At 45.7% G+C, this 27,832-nt stretch overlaps 1 protein-coding gene across 5 annotated transcripts in view; it reads left to right on the top strand.

The window, feature by feature from the left end:
* Positions 1 to 3,908: 3,908 nt before the first annotated feature.
* The window catches only part of hipk2 (homeodomain interacting protein kinase 2), a 72,215-nt gene continuing 48,291 nt past the window's right edge, over positions 3,909 to 27,832 (top strand). The window contains exons 1-2 of one of the 5 annotated variants that reach the window (XM_034587273.1): positions 3,909 to 4,330; positions 21,912 to 23,088. In XM_034587273.1, coding sequence (XP_034443164.1) covers positions 4,312 to 4,330; positions 21,912 to 23,088 — 1,196 coding nt within the window. In that variant the 5' untranslated portion in view covers positions 3,909 to 4,311. Of the gene's footprint in view, positions 4,331 to 7,407; positions 7,610 to 21,911; positions 23,089 to 27,832 lie in introns of those variants that run through there. The other 4 variants (XM_034587276.1, XM_034587275.1, XM_034587274.1 and 1 more) reach the window with 4 other exon arrangements.

Below are 27,832 nucleotides of genomic sequence, written 5' to 3'. Positions count from 1 at the left end.
AGGAGGCGGGGTCTGACATTATCTTCCCACTCTGATTGGGTGAGTGAATCAATTCCCCTCTTGTTATCGATCACTTTTATATATAGAAACTCAGGTGGACATGTAACAATGCTTTGTAAAAATATAGTGGAGTAGTAAGTAAAGTACAGATACATGAACAATGTACCTAAAGTAAATGTACTTTCTTACATCCCACCACTGGTAGTGATCACTTCTTTTGTGTACATCACACAGTTATTCCTAATATTTTCCGGGGTGTTAGGTATTTGTGTTGGGCTGTGGTACATGTGTTTCTGTTGAGTTCTCACCTTTTGTAAAACCAAGAATTAAAGATGGAGTTTAAAAGTCTCCAAGGACCAAACAAGGTCTTATAACTATATTAAATAACAATAATCAACATGGAAATGTAAAGACAATTTAAACTCTGTAGTTGCATAAATGCTCGGCGAACACATTTGGTGTAAGTGGTATTTGTCGGGGGCCCTAGAGACCTGGTGCACTTGTATATTTGCACATAATTTCTTGCAGTAACTGGAACATGGGAAACAGGTAGTCCGTTTGGCAAAGCTTCGCCAAAGGTCAGACTCATTTTTGTAGAAGTCCCCAGTTTCACATAAAACACTTGGTGGGAAGTCAGAGGTGAATTTGAACCTTTAATTTATTTCCCAAACTGTTGGGAAAATGCCTTTTGCAGAGCTGCGTCAGGCTTCCACTCAGGTTCTGAGAGTGAGCGAGCTCTTTCATGGCTCAGAGTCAGTGCAGCTCTGCAGTGAAAAACTGTAATTAACCTGTGTTCATGCCTTTAATCTACAAATATGTGGTTTAAATAAATTGATCAAACTGGGTAAAGCTGCGACGCCACTTCTAGGAATATATTACATACAAATATTGTTTTATGAATGACAGGTAAAAAACATAATTGTATGTCTTGAAAACACTTTGATTGAAATATCTGGATTGTTTGGAAAAATTGAAGCTGAGAGGACGGATGAACTCACTGCTCCATTTGATCATTTTTATAATTGCACTGAAAGGCCTGGGGGAAGCACAACAAGCACTACATCTATTTGGTCATACACAATTAATCAGACGTTTCTGATCAAATTTGCAAGAAACAAGTAAATGATTTAATTCATTTCTGTGTTTCGCCATTTTCAAGCTTGCTGTTTGACTTGAGGGGGGGGAGGGGATACGTATAGCGTGTAAGTACCACACAAACACGGGTTATTTATTGTGTAATCCCCACTATAGCCCTATACACAACCTGTTGTTCTGTTTAGAATAATAACAACAAAGATGGACAACATGGCACCTTCCCAAAAGTGAGGCCAAATCATCTTGATCACCCCCTAGTGGCTGGCTGGAGTATGGGTCAATCCTCACCTCCTCGATGTGAACGTGAATAGAAGAAACTAAAAAGTCAAAGTAAACGTTAAATACATTTTGGGTTTCTGTAATTTGTATCACATTGATGTTTGTTCAAGTGTTAATTTATCCAGTAAATGTGTTTTATATTAGTTGGTAGATGCTATAAAAATGGGGGAAATGTCATGATTGACAGCCGAGACTGACTCTCTATTGGCCGAGCACGTGTATTGGCGGGACCTCAATACATCGGCCTGGTCTTCACCCTCAATGCAACTACTGAAAATGTATTGTTTAAAATAGTAAGTATTTGACTATCTAAAAAAATGCATGAATTCAGAATGACGTTATTCAACTTTTTCCTTACATAATTGTTCCCTTACAACATTCCCACAGACAAACTATCATATCCCTGTTAGAGTATCATATAAAACCACTGTACCACATTACGGTAGATCATTAATAATTAAGGACCACAACCTGTGGTGTATCTTATATGCATACTCTGTATATTCTCAATATTGAAAAGGCTCCCACATGTTATTATGTCATACACAGCACAGAACAGGCTCCTCAGTGTTGAATATACAGCAAATCCCATCAGGAACATTCCGAATGTTTTTTTTAAGGAAGTAGCATGAATAAACAATGCCCCGCTGATGGGAGAATTTGCTCCGAGTCCACTTGGTGTTTTAATGCTAAACAAATGTGCGTCTGCTCACTCTGCGGCTCTGTGGGGCCTAGTTCAGAGCCTGTCCTGCAGTTACATCATCACATCACCATCATACAGATGTCGGCTGCAGCCTATATGATGCAGGCTGCGGGCCCTGTGACATTAAACTCAACGAGTAATTGCATAACTCTGCAAAAGCTGCACGGCTCAAAGAACACGATCTGCACAAGATGCAGCATTAATCATTGTTTTTTTTGACTTTGGGGGATAAAAGTTTTTTTATTACCAATGCATTTTTTTACTACTTTTTTCAATGTTTTCTCTACCTGCATTGCTGCAAGTGTGTTTTCAGATTATACTTGGTAGGCTGTGTGTAATGAAGCTGCTGTGCTCCAAAGCCCTGCTGTATTAACGGACGCCCCCATGCCGGCATGTTTAATTTAGAGGTTGCTGCGCATGTTGCTGTGGGTGCATTTTAGGGTCGCTGGTAAATGACAGATTACTCACATTTGTGTGAGCTCGTGTGTAATCCGATTCCGCTCCACTTCATTCTGTGCAAATCTCATGTCGTCATACTGTAGCCTACAGTAGGAGCGCTCAGGCAGGAGCAGTGGAACGCGGATGTCATCCGACGCAGATGCACTTTGCACGGCTGCTGCTCCACGGCCCTCAGGTCACATCATGTCCAAATAATGACACAGGAGTACGAAGCGTTATTGAATTTGTCATTAGCTTGTGCAGACATGGACTGTTTACATCCTGCTGCCTCCGAGTACTCTGACTTTTCTAAGGTAGCCCTGTTGTTATTGTCACAGTTATTATTCATACATCAGGCTGAGGACTTTTCAAACATCTTTGTGAAGGCACAATACAAAATATAAGCAAATCTGAACATTGTGGACAAAGTTATTTTTATTCATTAGTCATATTTGTCATTATTTTTGATAATGGAACAGACAGTACTTTGTTAAAAATGAGCCTATTGACACAATTGTGATGAATTAATTAGCTTAACATCAGATTCAGGACTTTTCAATTAAGTTAGTGTGACCTCCACAAAAAATAAGAGCACATTTAGAAGTGATCTTTATTTATTTCTTTTTGCAAACTGTTGTTTGCAAATCTTTGTTTTTTTATTGTACTGCATGATGCATGCGCAAGATTTCATTGCAAGATTTTTGTCATATACCTAATAACAGTGCAAACACTTTTGTCTAAACAGAAATATATTACAGTGGCAATAAAACAATAACAAAAATGATGACAAAAATACATGTAATATTAAACCTGGTTTAAAAAAAACACTTAAATGATGAAATAATTTTAAATGAATGTTAATGATGATAATATTATGGTTATTTTTATGATGATGATTAGTTGTAGTAGTATTAAAGTGTCATTATTAATATTGTTATTAGTAGTAGTGGTGGTTGTTGTAGTATTATTTAGGTATTATTATTATTAGTAGTAGCAGTAGCTGTAATAGTAGTATTTAGATATTATTATTATTATTAGTAGCTGTTGTTGTAGTAGAAGTATTTCAGTATTATTAGTATAAGTATTATTATTTGTATTAGTAGTAGCTGTTGTTGTTGTAGTAGTATTTAAGTATCATTTGTATAAGTATAAGTAGTATTACTAGTAGTAGTAGCAGCAGTAGTAGTATTCTCTACTTTTTATTTTATTATGATCATTATGATGATGATGATGATGATTATTATTATTATTATTATTATTATTCTCATTCTCATTGTTATTATTGTATTATTATTATGATGTCTATCCTGGATGATGATGCACCCTCCTCCTCCTCCTCCTCCTCCTCCTCTTCGTCCGTCCATCGACTCCATCGGGGCTCGACTGGTTGACTTCGCACTAAACTCGCTGCGCTCCGGAGCCACTGCAACTTTTGCAGCGACTCCTCACTCCACAGACATGTCGCACACGAGCTGAAGTAAACCTGTCATCGTGGCTCCTCAGCCTCCAGGATCCCACACTCACACACACACACACACACACGCACACTGGAGAGGACCTGCATCTTCCCCTTTTTTGATTTTTTTCCGCCTGCTCCTCTTCTTCCTCTTCCTCCTCTTCTTCTTGTCGTCGGGACGCGGACGTGTGGATATGAATTATGAGCCGTTTCCTCACTAATGAACCGGGCCAGTGATGCAGGAGACCACGGCGCTGTTTCAAGATGGCAGATTTTTATTGAGTTTTGAGCGGAGACCTCGCTTTATTTTTTGCCATGTATAACAGAAACCCTTGCACCGATGGCCCCTGTATACGAAGGTAAGACCTGCTGTTTGCATCCCCCCCCCCTACCCCCCACCCCCTTTTCCTCCTGCTCTCTCCGTGCGTCAGGCTCCGAAGCGATACTGTACCCGTGCGATACGACTCAACTGCGGCTGATGCGTTGCACCTTCTCCCCTTTTAACCCCCCCCCCCCCACCCCCCCGCAACACGCAGGAAACATGGTATTTTGTATCAATCCTCCACATGTGTGCTGTCAGCTTCTCGCCCCCCCCCCCCCCGCAGCTGCGTGCGTCTGGATCGCGGTGCCAGTCTTGGAGCCGTGCGCGTTAAAAGCAGCGCGGATAAACACTGCACATTCTAGCCCTCCTCCTGGATAATAAGGTCAAAGACGAGGCTGGGTTTAAAAACACACACTGATCTCCACACACACACACACACACACACGCACAGACACACACCTGTACAATGTTTGGTCCTGGTGGAAATTACAGCTCAGCTCGAAGGAGGAGGAGAAGAAGAGGGAATGAAAGAAGGTCGGAGAGCGATCGCTCGGAGTCTCGGCTCCATTCACTCTCTTTCTTCCACCTCCTGTTATTTCACGGCAGAATCGAACCCCCCGACTGACTTTGCATGTGTCACTACGTTGTTTGCATTGATTCCCGTGTTTATTGTCATTATTATTATTCCTCTTCCGGGAAGACAGTGCAGAAAAGAGGCTTCGGCATATTCGCTTTCGCTGCAGCATTGTGCCTGTGACTAATCCAATAGAGAGGATGCCTCCTCTATTGCAAAATGTTTGCTGTCGTATAGATTTTTATTCTCTAACAGCAACACACACACACACACACACATATAAACACACACAATGCGTTCCCTTTGGATTGTCGCTGCACGGTGCCTCATAATGTACAACAATGCAGACGACCCATTATAATCCGTGCGTGATCGATGTCTGTCAATACTCTCCACACAATACAACTACACAAATAAATCAGCTATAGGTGGAATAGTGTGATTGCACTCGTGCATTAGTGTGATAAATACCCTGCAGTTGCATGCTACGTCTTTGTATTCGCATCCAGCTGCAGTCTGTAGTAATGTATCATTCACAAGTACTGTACCCTGTGGAGATGCTCTCCTGACATATACATAATAGGACATATGGGCTGAACCGTTTGTATAGAATACAAACGGTTTGCATGTTGAACACGTCGAAAACCCGTCTGTGGTCTAAACCTGCTCTGCAAACCGGAATGCAGCACAAAGTAAACGCTGACCCTTCACGTTTTCCAATATTTATTTTTCTGAGCAGCCTCATGTCTCATACCTTCTTTTTCTGCTCTACAGTCCCTCTGCTGGTGTCAAAGGGAACCCCCCTTCTGTCTCTGCTCAGAAATCACCACTAAGAAAGAAAACACTGAGAAGTAACAGTTTAAAAGTGACATTATAGGAATATCAACACTAGAAGTGGCTCTTAATGGGGATAATAAGGTTGCCTAATGGCGTACTATAGAATCTACGGTATCAAGATGGCAGCGAACTCCTCGCAAAGTGCTCGCATGCGTCCCTGTAGGAAGATTGGAGTGCTCTGGGTTTTTTTTTTTCATCAGGGGTGTCGAGGCTTAGAGGCATCTGCTGGAGACAGTGCCGCCGCCGCCGCCACATGAAAAAGAAAGTTGAAATGAGACTCCTATGCAAAAGGTAATTAGTGTAAATTACATTCCCCGGCTTTTCCCTTCACCGCGGAGAGGAGGAGAAGGGAAGAGAAAGAGGCGGCGGGGGAAATTAATTACCTTGCCTGTCCTCCTCACTGTTGGAGGGGCCTGTTTTGTGGAGCAGCCATGGAAATGACCATCGTCCCCAATGGAAAAATAGGCTGTAGGTGAGGGGGGGGGTAGTGCTCCTTCGTTTAGAATGAGACCAGCTATTATGGTGATTGCTCTCCCGTGGCTATACGGGGCAACTAATAATCTATACGATTGTCTACTTCCTCTGATAGTTGAAAGCTGAGTTCTTTGGGGACAACGTGACTTTGTATTCATGATTATTTATCCAGAATTACTTAAAACATAGAGGTTTTCAGGACATCTGATTGTGGTCATTTTGCCTGCTTCAGTTTCTGTCATTTTCCTTCTAGTTCTTTTTGCTTCTTCTTTCTCGTGTTTACCTTTGGTGCTTCTTGGCCCAGGCAGAGGGCCATCAGGCAGACCTGCTGGCAGGCCGGGCCGCAGTCTGATCACCCTGGGAGCCTGTTCTCATAACCCGACCTGACACCTTGATGGATGTCTGATGAACGGAGCAGGTCCAGCAGCCCCCAGCTGTGGAAAAGCTAATATTCAGACACTGTCAAACCCTGCCTGTCTGCCCACTCGCTCCCCGGCTAGAGTTATGGGTGCTGTGGTGTGCTCGTGCATGCATGTGAGCCAGTACACATATGTGCCATCACCCATTTGTAGAGCAGGCCTTAGAGGGGACCAGGCAGCTGCAGAAATGGGCAGGAAAGCAACTTCATTTGCAGATGCCCCCTCAGAGGTCAACCAGTGCTATTCCAGAGAGGATTCATTCATTCCTGCCTGGAAAAATAGACAGAGTGTGACTCAGAAGCTGCTGATGATGGTGGTGGTGGTGTTGGTGGTGACAGGCGCTGCAGCATCACAGGGAGATTAATGTTTCATCCTTCCACACGGTCGTTATGAGTTAATGCGACTTTAAATCACCGTGTTGTTTCCAGATATGAGGAAAGCACCCTGTCCTTGTTTAGGGGAAGTGACTCATCTGACAGACGGACAGAAAGACTTTCTCAGAAACTGCCCTCGAACTCCCCGTGTCTCACCGCCCTCCCCTCCCCTCTCGCTTGTTTGGCGCTGCTTGATTGATATCTTCCTCGCAGGCCACGGCCCAGGCTCAGAGTCCAAGGTTGCAGCTTTTTAAACTTTGATTAGAATTGCAGGAAGAACCCTGGGGGGCCCTTCAGGGGCCAAGGCAGGGCCACACCCGGTGGCAGAGTCAGGGTAGCCGAGGAAGGTCTCTCTCTTCTTGCCTGTTATGACAAGCAGAGCGTTTAGCTCCTCACTGTCCACGGTGGTGAAGGGGGAAAGGCCCCGGGAGGGAGGATGGATAAACAGCCGCTAAGAGAGGAAGTGATGGCTAAATAGCTCGCAGGAAAGAACAGGCTTCACTCCACAAATCCTCGTAGGTGCCATTGTGAATGTTTATTTCTTGTCTCTCACGTTGGCTCAGTGTGAGGTTTGATCTGTTTGTTGACTCGACGCGTCACCTCATGACTTGTTAGGATGGCGGTTTGCTCAGAAAAAGGTAATGAAAATGGATAAGCTGTCTTTACAAGTATGGCTTCTTGCATTATTCAAAGCTTCCTATCTGAAAAAAAAAGAAAGAAAGTGAAATCCAGTGTTGGGGAATTCTTTGCGCTATTGATTTGTCGAAGCATTTAGTCGAGAAAGCCGGGGCTTTGGAGGGAGATAGAATGTGAGTTTTGTGTGAGATGAGGTGTGTGTGTGTGTGTGTGCGCAGCAGCAGCTCTCCTCCACAGAAGACAGGAATATGTGAGCTCTCTGATGTGCTGAAATAGTTCACAGGTGTGATCTAAGGGTTTTGGAAGCAGATGGGGAGGGGAGGAGAGGAGAGGGAGGGGAGCGTCAGCCTGAACTGAAATGACAGGTTAGCAGAGGCCAGTCCTGACACAGGAGGCCCGGCCTTGAATACAATACTTGGGCTACTTCAACAGGCTCAACTTTTCATGTACGGTTTTTCAGCAAATTTCTCCCGAGTCAAACCGGCTGCAGCACATCATTCTTCATGACTCCTGTCTTTTTTCTTTAGTGGAGGAAATTCAATTGAGGATGCAAGGGGACTGTGCAGATCTAATTTTCTCCCATTTCAGTGCTTCTGCCATATGTTTCAGAGCTCACTCGGAAACCGAGCGGCTCTGAGGTCCTTGAAGTGGGAGACCACATCAGCTGCTGACATTAGCTGGTTTTTAGTTAAGGGAAAACGAGGAGGGGGGGACGGAGCCTCGACCCTGCCGACTGCTTACACAAGGCATTTCCGTGTTGGTTGTCATGCATGTGTGAAGGGCCCTTTATTTTCTCCCTCCTTCGCTGTTGTTTCACACTGGGTTCGGTGTCGGCTTGTGTGGAACAGCTGCCTCCGGCTCTGACCACCAGTGAAACAACTCCAGGCTCTGTTAGAGGAAGGCTTTAGCTGGAGATTGGTGTGGGGGGTTATAGAGCGTGCAATAATGAGATATGTGCATTTAAACTGGAAGCATTTTCTCATGTAACAGCATAAAACATGTGACACCCTAGGCTGTGGGCAACAAGATCAATGCAGAGTATTTTAGGACATTTTCAGACATGGAACTTCAGAGAATGTCTGCACAATCGGGTCCGATCTTTCGTTGGAGTTTACCTTTCACACATTAACAACACAGTAGGAGATTCTCCGGTCAGGCACAACAAACACAGAGATGTAGACGTTTCAGACGAGGGATGGGGGAGCACGCTGAAGCAGGATATCACATGTTTTTATTTACAGCACACACCAGCGTCGGCCCTTATCTCCAACAACTCTCATACCTCATTTACATCCTGAGACATGCATTTTCTTTAGTTTTTTCAGTTTTGCATCTGTCCCGTGCTAGAAACGTCATCAACGCAGTGAATCCTCCTCTGGATCTCCTGCTGTATTCTCACATGGGCTCATTCGGACATTATCCAGAGTTTTTACAACGGGGCTGGCGGGGGAAACTCCGGAGAAAGTCTGTGACCTCTGATTCGGACGTTTGTGTTCTCGTATACAGCCCCGAGAATGTCAGGAGATTATTCTCTATGATTGAAATGCTGACTATATCATTTGTTTTCTAAATGGACTTGCAGCTCCTTCTGGCTCTCAGTGGGTTGGCGTATTACACAGAAAAAGAGTTCACCGAGCCTGTGAATGTGAGAGAGAAAAAAAAAAGTATGATCTCCTCTCATAAGTAAAGTGATGTAGTAACCTCTCCACCGCGAGGGTGATAGCAGCATCTGTTAAAAGAATGCAGTGTATCTCTGCACCTTATGACACGTCCATTGCTTTGAGCCGCGGTTCAAACGAAGGTTCAGATTTTACTTTACTTCCACGCAGCACAGAGTTAATAAGGCCTTTTGTTAACTCGGGCCTGTTAAGCAATAATTACACAGGGATTCCTGGAGCATAAAGGGCACTTTATATGCTGAGGGCGTCAATTCCTGTTTCTTTTTATATGTGAATAATATTGCACAGTGCAGCGTTAGCATAATCTGCATTTTGCTCACATGCCATATATTCCATGCTCACTTTGCGATCTCATCATCCGCCGGTGACCCCCACAGATTCCCCCCCCCCCCCCCCCCCCCCCCTGCCATGCATGCGCTTCCCTGCCCCACCCCCCACATCTATCGCTTATCTGTCCTTCCATCCTGCTCTGTTTGTTGATAAGCCGAGAGGCCATTGGCCGGCACACATGGTGCCCATGTGACACTTCTGCAACAGCCTGATGGCCAGATTGGAGGCCCCCACGTATGTGTGTGTGTTTGTGTGTGTGTTTGTGTGTGTAATTGGAGGATGGTCTGAGAAGAGGTCTGGCTACTGTAGCTTTTTTGTTCTCCCTAATCATGACCCCCCCACCCACCCACCCAAACCCTTTCAGGCTCCCCCACGGCTTCCCGCCCCACTCAGTCCCCCACCCCCACCCCCGCCCACCCCCAGGCTTGTCTTATTGCCTCGTCCCGTCACTAACCCCCCGAAACCCAAACCACCGGCTTGTTTTGGGTGCACATTGTCCCAGGTCTTAATCCTATTGTTTGTGATAATGTTCCCCGCCAAACCCGTCCGTTTGACATCGCACTCTCTGGAAGAGAGCTGGCCGCGCCGGGCCGTATTTATCACTGGCTTGTTTGGCCTTTCAACTTTACGCCTCAGGTAGCATACACACACACACAAAGCTCATAAAAAAAGTTGAACAAAGCGTCGAATGTGATGCAAAGACAAACAGATGATGTGAGGCGCTACTGCTGGACGGCCGAGGGCAACTACCACACTCACAGCCACTTTAGTTGAACAAAAGATCCTAACCGTCTCTTCATACTACGCAAGGCGCGGAGTGAAAAATGGTTTGCTGTTTTTAATCAAGCCTTTCATAACCTCCACGCTCTCCCTCCGCTTCTGAGGGGAAAAGACAGGTTAGGACCTTGAGGGGTGAGTGTTTACAGACAAATATTAAAATGAGCAGTGAGCTGAATTACACAGTAAGATTAGGGCACTGAGGTATGTGCAGACACGGCTATTGGCTCTAGCATGCACGGCCAGCCAGCGTGGACCAAGTAGCGCTGCCAGCCCCATCACCACTCCTGGCTCCGGCCCCTCTCGGTCATGGAAGGGAAGCGGAGCGATGGGCGGCTGCTGGCGGCCCCTTCACAGATGGCTGCAGGTACAGCGCCACGCTTGGCTGATAACCAAGAACTTCAAAGCTCAGACGAGCGCTCAAGCCCATTTCTGTCCAGAGCCGGGAGGCAAAAGGCACAGAACAGAGAAAGGAGGCAGCAATAGACAAGGACTATAGGTTAGTCAAAGGAGTCAACAGGCATGGAAATGAGCAGCTTTGGCCCTTTTCCCTCTTCCTCCCCTGGACATATTCTTTCTCACCTACAGTTTTCTAAATCTTTTGTCATTCTTCTCCACCGGCTGCGTCTCTTTCTATTCTTTAACCTCAAAAGCAGCTGTGATGACGCATCCCTTCGCTTACCTGAAACAGAAATACAATGTGACGGTCAGTGTTACAGAAAGTGGTCCCTACCTTCTCAAGCGATTTGTTTTCTACCTAATCTGCTTCAGATCGGGTTCTCTGAGGAATTCTGTATTCCCTGTGAAATCCCCCCCCTCCCCCGAAACGTTTTCAGTAAACCAAGACGTTTACACATCAATAGGAGAGGGAGGAGGTGGAAGTGACGAAGCGTGATGATAGAAATAGATAGAGGTGATAGGAATCTCTCAGAGGTCTGAAGAGTTAGAGTCGTTAAATGTGAAATAATTGTCTCTGGAGCTATGTAATATTCACGTATAAAGAGACAATTATTTCTTTGTCAGTGCTGAAAATGTGGTTTAAACTTTTAATAAAATGTCAACATAAGAAAATATATAAAAAGTTAAAAGTTGATATGTAGACCTATATATGTTGATATTCATATATATACACAATCGATAAATACAAATACATACATTACCACTCTTAGGTGACATTCATATAAATAGCACTTGTCATTCAGCTGCATTTTAAGTGACGGATTCTTTGAACGGCACCGTGAACCTTCAGAAAGCTCTAATAAATATTAAGGTTAACATTAGCATTATTTTATTCCGACAGATCTAATAAGTGTATTTTTTTTCAGTCATCTTATTTTGGTAGATTTATAGCAGTTTGCTGAGCTCTGAAGAACTTTGTGTTTAAAAACAGAAGTAATCAGGACATTTATTGCTGGAAATGTTCCTCATGTGTCTCTCTGCATTCACGGCAAACACATTAAACAGAATTCAGCAAGAGTAATTGCACTACCTGTTTATATTTCTGAGCCACAAACGCATTGCAGCATTAAGCATAAAGAAAATAAATAAATGAAAAGCAGGGCTGTGCACCTTTCGGATCCACTCCTCACTTCAAAGCCTCAGGCACATCATGGCCAGGCAGCAGCGCACTCTGGCAGCCTTTTGAACTGACCCCTCCATTCAGCCTGAGAGACGGCAGAATGGCAGTGAGACGGGGGGAATGACAGAGATTGCAGAAGTAAAGCAGGAACAAGCGGGAGGAGGGGGAGGAGGTGTAGCCAGGGTGGAGGGGTGGAGAGATGAATACCTTCTTCTGGAGGCCCATGGGCCTCAGGGGCACTGCCAGAGGTCAGGGGGGGTGATTGTGTATGTGTGGGTGGTGGGAGGTTAGTTCTTGGAGGGGGGGGGTCACTGCCTTAAGAGGGCTTTCGAAGGTGGTGGTGTTATTGGGGGCGGCGTAGATCCCACCTCTTGCCTCCTTCAACCTGTCTCTCCTCTTACATCGGGGAGCGGCGGTGTTTCGGTGAGGCGCCCGTCTCCTCGGCTTCCCCCTGACGCCGCCCAGCAGCTGCTATCACACACAAACACGCTCCCTGCCTCCCCGCCATCACTTTGAGAGGAGCTGGCTCAGAAAAAAAGGCCAAAAGTTGACCTTTAGCGATGAGGACCTGGTCTTCTCTCCCTACACAGGCACAGGGCGAGTTGTGCACTCACAGATACGTGGCATTAATCTCAGTAACATGGAACTCATTCAAATTCCATTTTAATAGCCTGCACACAACAACACGTCACCTCAACAGACTATTTGAATTCGTATCTTTATTGACAGTAAATCATGTTACAGAAGAGTTTCCATATCACATATGAGGAATGCAGAATGCTGTCGTCAGAATCAGACACATTAAAAACAATAAAATGTCCGGAGCAAGCGTTTTTTGCTACGGAGACCACATGTTTTTGTTTATAGCACATCGACTCTGGCGTTGGCCCTTATCATTGAAAAGTCTCAAATCTCATCATCTTTACAAGTCGACATCTTTGTTTTGGTCTTCTTCATGTATGGCAACTCTTTTTTTATCCTAACACATTTATTTGTATTCTCTGAATCTCGCGTCCTTTATTAGAAACGTCATCAACACGTCCACCAAACGCTGTGAATTATCAGGACATTTTCCTGCTGTATTTTCACATAGTGACAGAAATAAAGGGCTGGAAATGTTGTCTGAAGCAACTGACACAAACATTTGAGTTCTTTGGAAAGTTTCAGGAATAATGTCCGGACTGCGGTTCACGTCTGAAAGCGGTTCAGGATCACACCTCATCTTTTCCTTCCGTTTAAAGATTCTCAGCTGAACCTGCAGAAACATCACACTCAAATTAAATGATTGGATCTTCTTTTGTAAAGCCCACAGCTGTTCTCCTCTGTTTGAAGGTGTTTACCTCTTCTGTGAGCCAGTCCAAACGTGTACAGTTCCCCCGTGCAGCGGCCACTCAGCGTGTGGGTGTTAAATTGATGTTCAGAATGACCATATCCTGTCTGGTTTTGGCTGCTATTTGTGACTGAGGACACTGTAAATATAATCAGCTGGAGCCATGATTTTCACACTGAATCAAACACGGAGCTGAGTTGGCTGTACCCATATTTATTACCTCAGCTCTGGGGCCTGAAGGACTCAGCGGGCCGTGTTTATGACACACTGTCAGTTGGATTAAGGAAACATACAGTACAGCCTTTCTAAATTTGTATGTGCGCACATGTTTGTGTGGCGCGCGATAATCTTTTAAAAGCCGTTTGAATATATAGCGCGGCGATGGGCCTGCTCGGTTTGTCAAGGGGAGCACGGACAGAATGAGGGAGGCTATAAAAGGAGCGAGGGTTAAAAGGAAGGAGATGAAGGAGTGATTAAAACTATTTATTGAACATGCACATGGGTGAGTCACCTGCAGTATGAATGCAGGAGTTCAGGTTGCGGTGTTGTTTTGTGGGAGAGAGAAAAAAAAAAGGCATCAGTGGTTCAGATTAGTCTGATCTATGGCTCCAATAGGCCCAGAGCTGCAGAACACCCCCCCTGAAATATCACACTCCCCTGTCACCTGGGCAGGCATGTGCACCATCCGCAGTTTATATTTGATAGTGTGGAAGATAGAAAGGTGGAACACACGCGGGGGCAGATGGAAGCAGAAGACCGGCCACATGTGGGGTCATGAAGAGCTTTGGAGATTGATAGGAGTTGGTCTGTTGCCGTTTGTCGTCCTCGAGCCATTGAGCCGGGCACCAGCATCGCCGCTTATCATCATCTAACACACTGACTGGCTCGTCGGTCAGAAACACCCTGTGCCACTCCGACAGTCACTTTATTTCACATATTGTGCATAAGACAAAACAAGAAAAACATAATACATTTCCTGGCAACTCATATTTTTTTTTTTTTGCTGTTTGAATACAGCTGTGTTTTAAAAAATATAGGGAAGTGATGGCCTGGCCTGCCTGTGATTGGTCCCTGGTCAGGTTGGACCGGTTCCTCTGTTGATGGGGTTCATAGCTGGGTTTGTAGGGGTGGAGCTCTGGATTAATCCCTCAGGGTGTGTGTGTGTGTGTGTGTGTGTGTGTGTGTGTGTGTGTGTGTGTGTGTGTGTGTGTGTGTGTGTGTGTGTGTGTGTGTGTGTGTGTGTGTGTGTGTGTGTGTGTGTGTGTGTGTGTGTGTGTGTGTGTGTGTGTGTGTGTGTGTGTGTGTGTGTGTGTGTGTGTGTGTGTGTGTGTGTGTGTGTGTGTGTGTGTGTTTTGGGCCCGGTGGCTCCACGCAGGTTTTTACTACATTGCTAAGATGCTGGAGCTCTCGCAAATAGTTCAGGAAGTCCTGCAAAGCACCAGTGCTCGCAAAGTTACACCCACATAAACACACACACGTGAGGCTGTAATACTTGCATGTCTTTGCGGTTACTTAACACATCCAGTGCGTGTGATGTTTGTGTGCATCTTTGATCAAGGTGAGCGTGTGGAGCGAGGCACGCACGACTCCAGCTGTCTCTGTCGGATATTATTATATGCATCATATGCAGCAGCAGACTTTGACCCCAGAGTTCGAGAACACACCAAAACCCATTGCTTTGTAGTCTGTTCCATGGGACAGGGCAGGGGGATGATTTTCGTCTCCTCAAAACAGTTTTACCTCCAACGGACGTCTTCTCCCTGCGACAGCCTCTGCCTTCGCTCTCAGTGATTGCTCTCTCTCGAAACATTCGATTCTCTTATTCTTACTTTACGCAATAAAAATCAATAGTTCACCAACTTCAAAGAGAGCTCATATTCAAAAAATGTGGAAATGAGTAAAGACTTGTCAGATGACATAATCATATTAGTGGAGTTAATACAATTCTGAAGCGAGTACCTGCCAAAATATATTAGGAATACCCATATATAAATAATCAGGGATCGTGCGAAATGAAAAACATGGATTCTTTTTTATTTCTGTAAACTTTCTTTTTTTTTCTTTAATTCCCTTGTTTTGTTTTGTTTTGTTTTTCTCTGTCAGTTATTCATTTTGTCCGAGACCATAATTGTATTTGTTTGCCCAGGAAGAGGTTAGATCCTTTAGAAATACAATTACAGTCTCCGTCTCTGAAAGGTTCTCTGCACAAACCTCATTCTGCTCCGGGGCCTTTTGTTATCTCAGCGTTAGGCAGAACGTAAAAGTTCATAGGTGTGTATGCTGGCACGTGTGTCTCTCTTTGTGTTGTCTATACCACCGACTCTCCTTCTCTAACTGAAGCGCTTTCAAAACTAAAGGTTGCGATACACACGTGGCAAAACAAGGCCGATATTCACATTCCCCAATACCTCTGACGCCTACAACACAACACAATCAGCACGCGACAAAATCCATACCGCTCCGTCCCCTCTCAAATCAATCGCCCACGTGAACAATGCTTTCCCCCCCCCCCTGTCGGGTTGCTGTGTCTCGAACGTTAATCTCATTACAGTACATTGTGTCCGGCTGTCATCGTTGATCCCTATGACATAAGAGGAAGTGCGGTGTGGTGCGGCGGGGCGTTCTCTCGCCGTGTATGTAAAATGATAAGGAGTCTGGAGAGCACAGCTGCTTATCAGGTGCGTGTCCCTGCGTGGCCCGGCGGCGTGTTCGCAGCCATACATGCATGCAGTGGATGTCAGCAGTTAACAGGTGCTACTGGTTTATGGTTAGGCACATTGTCAAACTCCCCCCCTCCCGCTCACGTTTTGATGCCACACGCGAGACGTCTGCAGAGAAAACAAATTCTTTTTTCTGTTTCACATTCACCGTTTTGCTTTTGCTGCAGAAAGGGGCATGTATTGACAGGCTCTCTCTCTCTCTCTCTTCCTTTCGAACTTTCTTTCTTCCTCTCTGTCCGGTGGGGGAGGAAGTTGGGCGCTGTGCTTTGTGCACTTGCTCCACTCGTGATTTGATTAATAAGAAATCCAGCTCAAGCAGCAGAGCCACTCGGCCAGCCCTTCCTCCTCCTCCTCCTCCCCCCCCCCCCAATCTCCCGCTCCTCTTTCTCCTCACCCTGCGTCTTGGTTCAGTGCCTGGTTAGGCTGACCTGGCACTATAAACAAGGCACATGTTTCTCCTCGCACCAGACGCTTTTTTTATGACCACACTTACAACGTGAGACCCCCTCGGCCTCCTTATCTGCTGACAGATGCCCCGGGGAACCGGATTCGTCAGCTTTTACTTGAGAGGGGAAACGCTCGCACTGAATCTTTTACACAAAATTATCATCGCCCTGGTAAAATCCATAAGTCAATAATATATTCAGAGTTGTGTTGTCACGTCAGTTTGTGTAGCTGTATTCACCTCTTTGTATCCCGTGTTCACCCGCATGCGGACGTTTGTGCAATGGCTTATGTATCTATGCAAGAGCATTTGGACAAGCGCTGACCAAACATGTTATCTCACAGCTAACACAACATGTTGTATCTTTGGCTGTTTGTTTCCAGGAAGGGGGAGAGATGAGGGAGTGTCACATTTACAGCAGGCATGTTGCTGATTTACAAGCCCACAAGTTCTGTGCAGCACGTCTGTCAAACAGCTTTCACGTTGGCCTCGTCGGCCACTCAGATGCTCGGTGGATGTTTGTCCTCTTTGTGTGTGTGGGTAGAAGAGAGACGAGTCCAACTGGTCAAGTGTTGTGGTCAGGATGAGCAGAAGGGCCGGTGGAGCGGCAGCCTGCATGACAGTGTGTCTCCCTGCGAGCTCGTCTGATGCATTATGCTATAAATAAGCCGAGATGAGAGAGAGCTAAAAAAGCAGACAGGATGGTCAATAGTGGCCGTGGGTGAGGGAGAATATTCAGTGTCAAGCTCCAGCTCCCCCACTGCAGGGCAGAACTCAGGCAGGAGGCGGGAACACCGGGCTCGGCTGCTGTGTGTCAACAATATGTTCCAGTTCAGTGGTGTATTCACTGCTGCGTTTAACCCCCGAAGTCACCGTCACCTTCTCCATGACAGGTTTTTTCCACCGGTGGTTCTGTCGGTCACTTATGCAAAATAACATAGCTCTAAAAAAAGGATTGCATGTACAGAGTGGTTAGAAATTAACAAGAAAAGTTTGATAAATTAGTTGAGATACAAATGCAGATGATGCCTTGCACAGGGATCAGGGTGGATGAATGGTTTGATTCGTACAAAATAGAAAACTGAATCTCATGTTAGGGCCCTTAGCAGTTAAACCAGATGTTCCCTTAAGGGAGCGTTTGGACTGACATGAATCTAATGTATCATATATGTATTATATTTATGTGGAATAATAGCGTCCATTCCTCCAATTGGATTTCCGGAGATTAGGATTATATGACAAACAGAACTGAAGCTTTTCTGGTGGACTAAAACCTTACAAATATGAGGATTTATATTATGCTGCTTTTCGACATGCACTGAACTCCCAAAATTAAGTTCTGGACACTTTCCGTCTTGCAAGCTGTCAAGGAAAATGTCCACAAAATTCACATAGAGAGATGGTGTCTGTGTTGATGACATTTCTAACACCCGATGGATGCGAAACTGAAAAGAGAATACAAATATCTCAGAATGAAAAAGACGTAGAGGACACAGACGAAGATGTCAACTTGAAAAGACATAGAGATTTGAGGAGTGGTGATGGAATCCAAAACCTGTAAACAAATACACTGTGTTTTCCACAACTGAATTTGTACATCGCGTCCTGCCTCCTACTGTACTCAGGCGCCGACCCTCACCTGGATGTTCAGGATGTTTTCGTGTTATTGTGAATGCGTCAATCTCCTGCGTTCTTCATATGTGAGAGGCAGTGTCAGTTTTTGGTCTTCTCCATATGTCATATTGCACAAGAAAAGGGCTGGAGGTGAGAACAGTATTGTCCAATGCCCCCACCCCCCACCCACCCACCAACTCATCGACATATATACATGCAAACAGCAGCGAGGGGTGACATAATGCTTTGTCTAGACAGTCAGAAGTTATTTCATTAGCCATTTTATTTCATAACCCCCCCTCCAAACATGCACAAACACACACACACACACTGGGGCAGTGCTGCAGACCGCCAGTGAGGAGGCGGGGTCATCATAGTGTCTCCATCGGTGTCGGCAGCCATTAGGCCTCGGGAAGTAATCCAAATATATCCAGGCCAGGGGACATCGACCAGACAGACCTGAATGCTGTCTCTGCATAGTCTCCTAGGTGACAGCTGGGGTCTCGGTACTGTATCTATCCACTCAGACCTTTCGGTGCAGGCTGGCCATGGAACAGTTGCTCTCTGGATTATTGATTGATATATTTTTAAACGTATGGGTCTGAGTTTACTGCGTTCTTGCCCTCAGTGCAAAGAGATCAGGAAAATTCAGATTTTCACAAAGAAGAGAGCTTTGGGAACCGACACGGATGCGTTGAATGACAAGCAGGTTTCATATTAAAAGACTATTTGTAATTACAAAAGGCTACTTGGCAGGTTTGGCGGCGTCTAAAGGCGTCCTCATCAATACTCTCTTGTCATGTTGTCAGCGGAGTATAAATGACGGGTTTAATAAAAGAGAGCAAACAGAAGCAGGTCACAGGCGAGAATGTGAGGGCCACTCATGTCCCCACCTCTCAGCGCTCCGTTCCCCTTCCCTCCTTTTCAGTCCGTCTCTCAGCCTCACATGGCATGCAGATCGGCCCTGATCCTCCCAAAAAGAAGATTAACAAACCCCTGACAGAGAAGTAATCTCTCCCAAAACATTGACTATTACCATTTCAACATGCTGCCTCTAAACAGGGGAAAATACCTCTGTGGTGTGCTTAATTGCAGCGGGTGAGAGTTGCAGTGTTCCTTTAGTTATGCTAAATGGAAAGCCTTGGCTACTGAAGGCATTCCAGCATTGTAAATGTACAACAATGGCCCTTTACAGTTTTGCACTTGGCTTAGAGTTCCCGAAATTCAAATAAACTTCAAGAGGGCATTTTCAAGGGAAGGTCTTTTGCACTGTGCTGTTTCTGACGACTATGTAGAGGGTGTTGTTTGTTCAGATTCTACATCAGGAGCATGTTTGACTTTCAGTTCGGGTGAGGAGTGATTCATGGCGACTGGAGCCGCTTTCCCAATGATGTATAGTTGGTCACATTGTTGTCTGTGTATGTTGTCATGAGATAACATTCCATGCCATTCGACCTCCTACTGGTGGTTTCATTTAATCACCTATATGTGTTCTGCACAGGCAAAACCAGTTGTGCAGAAGTCACAGCTGAGTTTTTCTATGCATTTCTAAAGATTTTTCGGTCGTACCTCCCGGTTTGTGGGAGCACGTGCAGGCAATGTCATTGAACCCTTTGAACACAGTGTTAAAACGGATAGAGAGTCATTGACTGACTAAGTTCGGGGTTGATGAGGAGTTCATGTACGGTAATGCAAAAAGCAGCTAGCCTCGATTTGGCATCGTAAAAATAAATATAAAAAATCCCTGGGCTATATGCGCAGTCTTGCTGGCTTGGGGATATGCAATGCTGGAATTTTCCATAAGAAGACAGACCGGCCCCTGTGTTCGTCCATCCATCTTTACGTCCATCAGTCGGTGCCTGTGATTATCCCGTCGGGCTTTCAGTCGCACATTGTTGACGCCGCTCAGTGACGCAACCCATCATTCAAATTATTTTTAGCGTAAAGTCCAGGCACAGGAATTGGTAATCCAAGGAGTGACATCTGGCCTTCAGGGCTTATGTGATTAGCAGAGAGCCTTGCCCCTAATAGCCTAGCGGACGTTCTTCATTACCTCTCTGGACCAGCCAGACCTACGGAGGGGGGGGGGGACATGAAGTGACTATATAGGTGTGGGGAGTAACAAAAAAAAACACCACATCTTAATGATTTAGAGGATATTTGTGCAGATATCAAGGATGAGGCTTAGATAGGAACTGCAGGAAGCATGGATGCGTTAAATCAGCTACTGTACTGCACCCACCAAGCTCACAGTGAGCCTTCTAATGCGCGCTGTATCTCCAATCCTGCAGCATTAGGGCTAAGACCAGATGACCACGCAGATAACTGTGAGTCCAAGCAAAAGGGAAGAAAATAAAAATTCTCAAACGGAGAAGGAAGAGAGGTCAGGAGAGTTAAAAGGAAGAAAAAAAGCAAAAATAAAGCAGAGTGTGCTGGAGAGCTGCCAGCTTCCTACTGAATTAATCATCATCACCACTTAAAGGGCTAATAATGACAAAGTGACGGGGCACGTCCCCTCCTCCCTGCTCTCTGTCCGTAGAATGGAGCCCACAATTATGGAAGTCCTCCCATCTTGGTGGGAAATGGTCCTCTAATTATCCCTGAGCAGAACAAAACTTCCCAGCTTTCAAGATGTCTATTAAACACACAAAAGCTGCAATTCCTCCGCCAGCCAACAACGTTAAAGGGCTGTTTGCATGCATGGTATTTGTTAGTGTTGGGTGCGCATGCTGCGACCGTAACATTCTTTGAATCATGCATCAGTTGATCAACAGTGAGGCCTAATTGTGTGTGTGGGCGGTAGCATGGCCAGGTGGAAGCTCTTACTTTGTTAGCAGTAAACTAATTTTGGGTTTACTGGAAACTGTTTAAACATAGCAGCACTACAAGTCTCATATAATTTGCCTTGTGCTGTAATAATCATTTCAATGTCACAAACAAGCCTGTTTGTAAAAGAGAGAGAGATAAAGAAAGGGACTATTTTTGGGCAGTTGTTTGCTTGGAGAAGCTTTTGCTTATTCTGAGGCCGCTCGTTCCCAGGAGTTCAGAGCACAGCCTCGCTGCAGTTTTGCTTTTGTTTTGTTGTCTTGTAGTTGAGAGGGAGTTCAGTGCCCCTCTCCGGTTTTCATAGATTCATAGAGCAAGATTTCTTCCACCACCTTCCCCATAGTGAGTAATTGTGTACCAATAAATGCAAGGGGTGGTTTGTGTTGTCGGGAAGGAAATTGCAATCATTCCTCCAGACTTTTTTGTGGGCCTGTTTTTGTGTACGATCTTGTGTTGCACCTCGGTCTCAGTGGAGTGTCCCATGAAAGGGTATTCTTTATGCACTCAGCCTATTTACTTTGCTGCAGATGGGAACAGTGGGGAAATGGTATTTCCTCTTCATGAACCAGTGGTTTGCATGAGCCCTGCTCAATCTCAATCTGCTTATCTTTTTGCTTAACATTCTGGCATTTATTTATGTTATATAAGAATGTAAAAAAAAACAAATCACATTTCATGAAAAATATCCCTTTCCCTGCCATTATAATGATGTGGAATCTGATGTTTTCTTACAAAAACTGTTTCCACAAAGTAACAAATGCTTGCTGACATTTTCAAGGTTATTTACTGGCTCTTATTTATAATGATGGTAAAGAGTTCAAGAGATTAACATACTGACGCATCAGAATATACGCTTGGTGTTTTAATGACCTGCTCTGACCCAAGCTGTCTTTATTTAAAGCTTGTAGCTACCACTCGTGTTTCAGACACTCTCAAATTCCTAACCTCTCACTTTCATTCCCCTCCTGTCTACGCCCCTCCCCTCTGTTCCCCCTTTGTCACAGGTATGGCCTCGCAAGTGCAAGTGTTCTCCCCTCACACTCTCCAGTCAAGTGCCTTCTTTAGCGTGAAGAAACTGAAGGTGGAGCAGAGTTGTAACTGGGATATGACAGGGTACGGCACACACAGCAAAGTCTACAGCCACAACAGCAGCAAGAACGTGTCGACCACTAGTGGTCCCCTCTGCATCAACAGCTCCCTGCAGGTTGCCAGCTGTACCCTGCCCTACGAGCAGGCGCTCATCTTCCCAGCCAGCGCGGGCCACATCGTGGTCGCCTCAGCCAGCAGCACTTCGGGGGCCTTGGGGTCTCTGCTGGGCAGCGGGGGTGGAGGCAGCAGCAGCAACAGCAGTGGTGGTGGAGGTGGCGGCGGCAGTGGTGTGGGTAGCGGGGTTGGTGTTCACAACCTGACGCGCCGCAGTACGGTCAGTCTCCTCGACACTTACCAGCGATGCGGGCTTAAACGCAAGAGCGAGGAGCTTGACAACAACAGCAGTGTGCAGATCATTGAGGAACACGGTCCACCAATGATCCAGAACGGAGCAGCCAGTGGAGCCACGGTGGCTACAGCCGCCACCGCCACCTCCACAGCTACATCCAAAAACAGCGGCTCCAACAACGAGGGGGACTACCAGCTGGTGCAACATGAGGTGCTCTGCTCCATGACCAACACCTATGAAGTCCTGGAATTCTTGGGGCGGGGAACCTTTGGACAGGTGGTAAAGTGCTGGAAGAGGGGCACCAACGAGATTGTGGCAATCAAGATCTTAAAAAACCACCCGTCTTATGCACGGCAGGGTCAGATCGAAGTGAGCATCCTGGCGCGTCTCAGCACGGAGAATGCAGATGACTACAACTTTGTGAGGGCCTACGAGTGCTTCCAGCACAAGAACCACACGTGCCTGGTATTTGAGATGCTGGAGCAGAACCTGTACGACTTCCTCAAGCAGAACAAGTTCAGCCCGCTGCCGCTCAAATACATCAGACCCGTGCTACAGCAGGTGGCCACAGCACTGATGAAGCTGAAGAGCCTGGGGCTGATCCACGCTGACCTGAAGCCGGAGAACATCATGCTCGTGGACCCGTCCCGACAGCCCTACAGAGTCAAAGTCATTGACTTTGGCTCAGCCAGCCACGTGTCCAAAGCGGTGTGCTCCACGTATCTGCAGTCCAGATACTACAGGTAAGAGCTGCAACTTTTAAATATTTAGTTTGGTGTGACATTGCAATGAAAAAACTTGAGGTATTTTATGAAAGCAGATGCAAAGAAGAACCAACATGAAGAAAAGAAACCACACACACGTCGCTTTGTTTGCTCCTATTTGTTCTGTTTGGATGATCATTGTCTGCTGCACATCTTGTCTGATTTGTTGCTGCTTTATTAGGAATGTTTTCATAGTTGAGCTGATTATTTGGCCACACACCCACACTCGCTGCCAACGTTATGAGCTGCTGCTGAAGTCCTCTCTCTTCACTCCAGTTCTGCCTTTCCTGTTAGTGTGCCCCCCCCCTTGCAATGTGGGAGAGGGCAGTAAAATGCTTTCTGAATAGCCAGCTGCTTATTGTGTTTAATGTGATGAAACAAGCATGTTTTATTGTTTCTGAGATCATTATAGAAGCTCTGTTACCTCACAACCTGCTGCAGCTCTCGTAAAGGCGCAGACAGACCACAGGAAATATTTGAAGCTATGACATTTTTTTAGTATCACTGAGGGTCTCAGGGGAAGAACGTGTTTTTTCCTGCTTTCAATAGAGGGTTTTTTGAAAGGATCTCAGAGAAAACTCCCTCTTTGGAGAAGGGCACCAATCATGTTGGGTGGCAGCCTGCCCACAGGCTTTATTCACCCTTCTGCTCCCCCAGGCCCCAGTACCCTCAGCCCCCCATCACCATGGCTGGCTCCCATTTCCCCCAGGATAGAGATGAGGGGTCAGCCCGAGTTCTCCTGTAATATGTGCCTGTAATCCACACCAGCGGGCCCTGCATTAGAACCAGATGACTCTCTGGGAAGGCCTTTGCTTTCTTCTCCCAGTGCTTCTTAAACAGTCACTTTTCGGCCCATAGCAAACAGTGTGTTTAGGTTTCAGCGGAGGCAGTGTTGGGCGAACTGTGCGCGGAATCAAACAGTGTCCGCGTCACGTACAGAGGGAAGCTTTGTTTGGGGCTCGGGGCCTGGTGCCGGGGCCAGCGCTGAGGGAAGAACAGGTGTGTGTATGTGTCTGTGTGTGTCTGTGTGTGTGTGTGTGTGTGTGTGTGTGTGTGTGTGTGTGTGTGTGTGTGTGTGTGTGTGTGTGTGTGTGTGTGTCTGTGTGTGTGTGTGTGAGAGAGAGAGAGAGCCACGGTACCACACATGTAAACACATACCCACTCACATGCCAGGTGGTGGCTCTGCATCTGTGCATAGTGCAGAGGCCTGTGGTCCCCGTTTAGTGGATTTTGTTGATAGAAGAGTCTGGTTTTGTTGCTTTTACAGTTTATCATTAGCTCTTTAAAATATTCCACACTGAAGTCCATTGTTCCTGTGAAAATACGAAGGTGGCAATTTACAGTAGAGTGAGAAGTAATGGATTCAAATGGCTGTATTCACAACATCAGGACGTTTTATCACATCTGACAGGTGTGTTATTTTATTTGAGCTTTACTGCGTTTCAGACGCTCCTCACTAACAGGCTCCGAAACCTATATAAAGATCCCTGTATGGGAATTGGCTCGTCCATGTCAACAGGGCAGTGCTGTTATATCAGTTTAAGTAGCTCATCCTGAGGTAAATACCGCGAGTAGCCTGTTGTTGTTGCTCCTGGGCGGTAGGTCAACAAGCAGGCCATAAAATGTTCCTGTTTGTTTTCTCGGGGAGTGACGAGTGGAGGAGAGCGGAGAGATCATCCCTCCATTTCCTCTTGGCAGCGGAGGAGGGGAAAGAAAGGCTGACATTGACCAGAAAATTACAGAACCAGCCACCAAAACCTCGACCAGGGACTTGGTGACCCTGGTTTGAGGCACTGGGAGTGATGTGTGTGTGTGTGTCACAAGGTTTCCTGAACTCCGATGACATGCATGCACAATGTGAAGAATGTGTGTGTGTTCGCTTCCCCAAGATTTCTTGTGAGGAATGAGGCAAGTCTTACGTTTCAATTCAAAGAATGAACTCATGGGACACGAGCACTACGGGTGTCTTCACATCACACGCAGTTTGGGCAGCAAACAAACTTGAGCTATGGGTAGAGTTCGTGGTGAGTTCAAAAGCTTAGAGGAGAACATCAAACCATCTTTGATGATTTCAGAGGAGAAGATAGGAGGACAGTTTCTGTGGCAGACGGCACCTTTATACGAGGTAGAGATTAGTGGTTTGCCAGCTCTGACAGGCTGGTGCTGCGCTCCTCTATATCCTCCACAATAGCACAAACACATTCTCTTGTCTTCTCGGATTCTTGTTAAGTAAAATATTTATGTCTTGTGCACTTACGTTTTTTCTCAACAACTGCTGTTTTTGATTGATGAGCTGAAATTACATGAGACCGACATGCTGGCAGAGAGGAATCCTCCGAGCAGCCTGTTTGCTTTTCCTTTTCTTTTTCCTTAGAATGAAGAAAGCGTCATTTCAAACCAATCACAGACAAAATACCCACAAAGCCGTTATCACTCTCTTCTGCTTATATCCATCTTGCGGGAAGCTCATAACCTTCAAACACACGCACACATGCCTGTTTGCATTTCGGACATCAAAGCTATGCCGTTGACGTCGTATGTGCCGTAAGAGCCTTGCAAATGAGTTTTGGATTTTACACAAGGTTGACTCATGCAAATAAAACACCGGTATTCAAGGTAAACAAGTGATGTGCGATTTGCAAGAACAGCTCTCAGGGTGCTTAGAGTTTCAACTTTGTTCTCTCCGGTGCTGAGCGACTACAGGCCGGTGCAGCTGAGCTCATCTATCCTTGTCAAACGGGCCCGTCTGTAGCACTTCTGCACTCGGCGCAACTGTACTTGACTGCGCCCTCAGTCTCCCTGCAATTATTTAAATGTATTATTACCTCAATCTCTCTGCAGTCTGCTACACTGCCTCTCTGTCCTGCTCTTAATTATTCAGCGGTGTTTACATTCTGATTACGTCAACTTGTGACCTATCCATGGTCTTACTTGTTTGATCCTCCTTCCCCTCCCATTCCCTCCGCCCATTCTCTTCTCCTGCCTATAGCTAATGATGGAACAGGTAAGCCGGCTAGTCAAGCTTACCCTCTGCCAGATAAAGGGATTATTGTCTTGTCCCAGCGTGGCATATTTTTCCTATTTATCCTATCGGGTAAAGGCCATGCGATGGGCGGAATGCGTTAGGACATTATTTAAGTGTAAGTTGAGGTTCCTGAGGCAGAGCAGCTGGCAGGAGTGGGCCCTGTTGTGGCTGCTGGTGGTGGAGCGGAGGTGTAGCGTGCAGACAGAGGCAGGGATGTGAGGAGAACATGCCCTCACAACCTGTCTGCTGAGCTTTCTAAGGGCCTCTTCGTTTAGGAATGGTTGTTTTCTGTCTCCAGCTCTGTTTACTCTAAAGTCTATTATAAGTCTGCATGGGCATGCCGCTAAGTTTCTGGTCCTTGGCTGTGACTTTCAGAGCAACTGAAGCTGGGCTCAGACTACAGGACTTTCAGGGCGATTAAACCCCAATTCAGGCCCCCCGAGAATCGGAGGAGAAATCTGATGTGGAACCTTGGTCAGTACCAATGTTTGGCCCAGATTATCTGGTAGTGTGAGGGGTTACAGACCCGTTCTTAAACCTCCCGCAGAATCATCACTGCTGCGCCGATGGTGATCAAACATGTTTTATATTAAGGATTTAAAATCGCCTCCAGTTCTCATATAGACAGACCGTGTCTCCCCAAATCATTTTCTTATCCCAACTAATTTCCTCTGCTCTCGTTTTATATCACTGCCAAGTACTATTACCAGTAGAGCAACTTGTCACACTATATGCCACTCTCCATCCAGTATTATTCTTAGAGGCTCAGCTCATTAAAATAACGATAAAATATGTTTAGCTGCATTCAGTGTGTAGATTGTCCTTTCCCCCAAGTCTTCATATATCACTATCTGCTATTTCTATCTCTAAGCCAATCCAACCCAGATGAATGGAATTTGGTTCATGGTACTTGCTCTTAGTTCAGACGGTCATCACACATGCTGTTAACACTTCTCATTGAGAGTCTTTCCTTGGTGGCAAGTGGTTCCAAAGAAAACCTTTCACAGCGAGACGTGCATATTATTCAGAGGAACAGGAATGTTGTTTCTTTTTGCTTTTTGGTTCTTTTGAGGGCTGCGTGCATGGCAAGGTACCACTACAAGCAAGGACATAGATGGGTGATCGGACTTGTGAATTTCTCTTGGTGTCTTTGTTTAGGTGCCTAAATATGCATATGGACTCCTCATCACTTACAGGGTCAGTATACCTCACTGATAGTCAAACTGCTCCCAGGCCTTTTACAATGTTGGAATTGAAGGTAAACATACTTAACTGTCATAAATCAACAATCCACCAAATTCCAACAAATAATCATAATAGTCTGAAGCTATTTTTTTCAGGCCTACTTTTTGCACGTCAACATAAGTCTGAAAGTAGTAGCCATTATCTCTTATATTTAAATTGCTAATTTAAATATAAGATATATTTGAGTGCAGCTGCCTGAAACTACTATACACACTTTTACCTCCCAACATTTCCATACCCCCCCCCCCCCGCTCCGCACACATACGATAATGCTCTCTAACTGTGGATGCTTGCTTGCTCAATTACCAGCGACAGACACCGAGAAGTTTCCTCTAGTAATTAAACATCTTAATTTGAACACGTCAGGAGCCTGAAGCTGCACCGCACACATGTCAGCACCTGCCAGCTTGTACCTGTTATTTAACATGCACACATCACAGACCTCATACTCGC

This window comes from Hippoglossus hippoglossus, chromosome 6 (assembly GCF_009819705.1).
Source record: "Hippoglossus hippoglossus isolate fHipHip1 chromosome 6, fHipHip1.pri, whole genome shotgun sequence".
Lineage (NCBI taxonomy): Eukaryota > Metazoa > Chordata > Actinopteri > Pleuronectiformes > Pleuronectidae > Hippoglossus > Hippoglossus hippoglossus.
The sequence above is the reverse complement of the archived record's forward strand: the minus strand, read 5'-3'. Positions and strand labels throughout refer to the sequence as shown.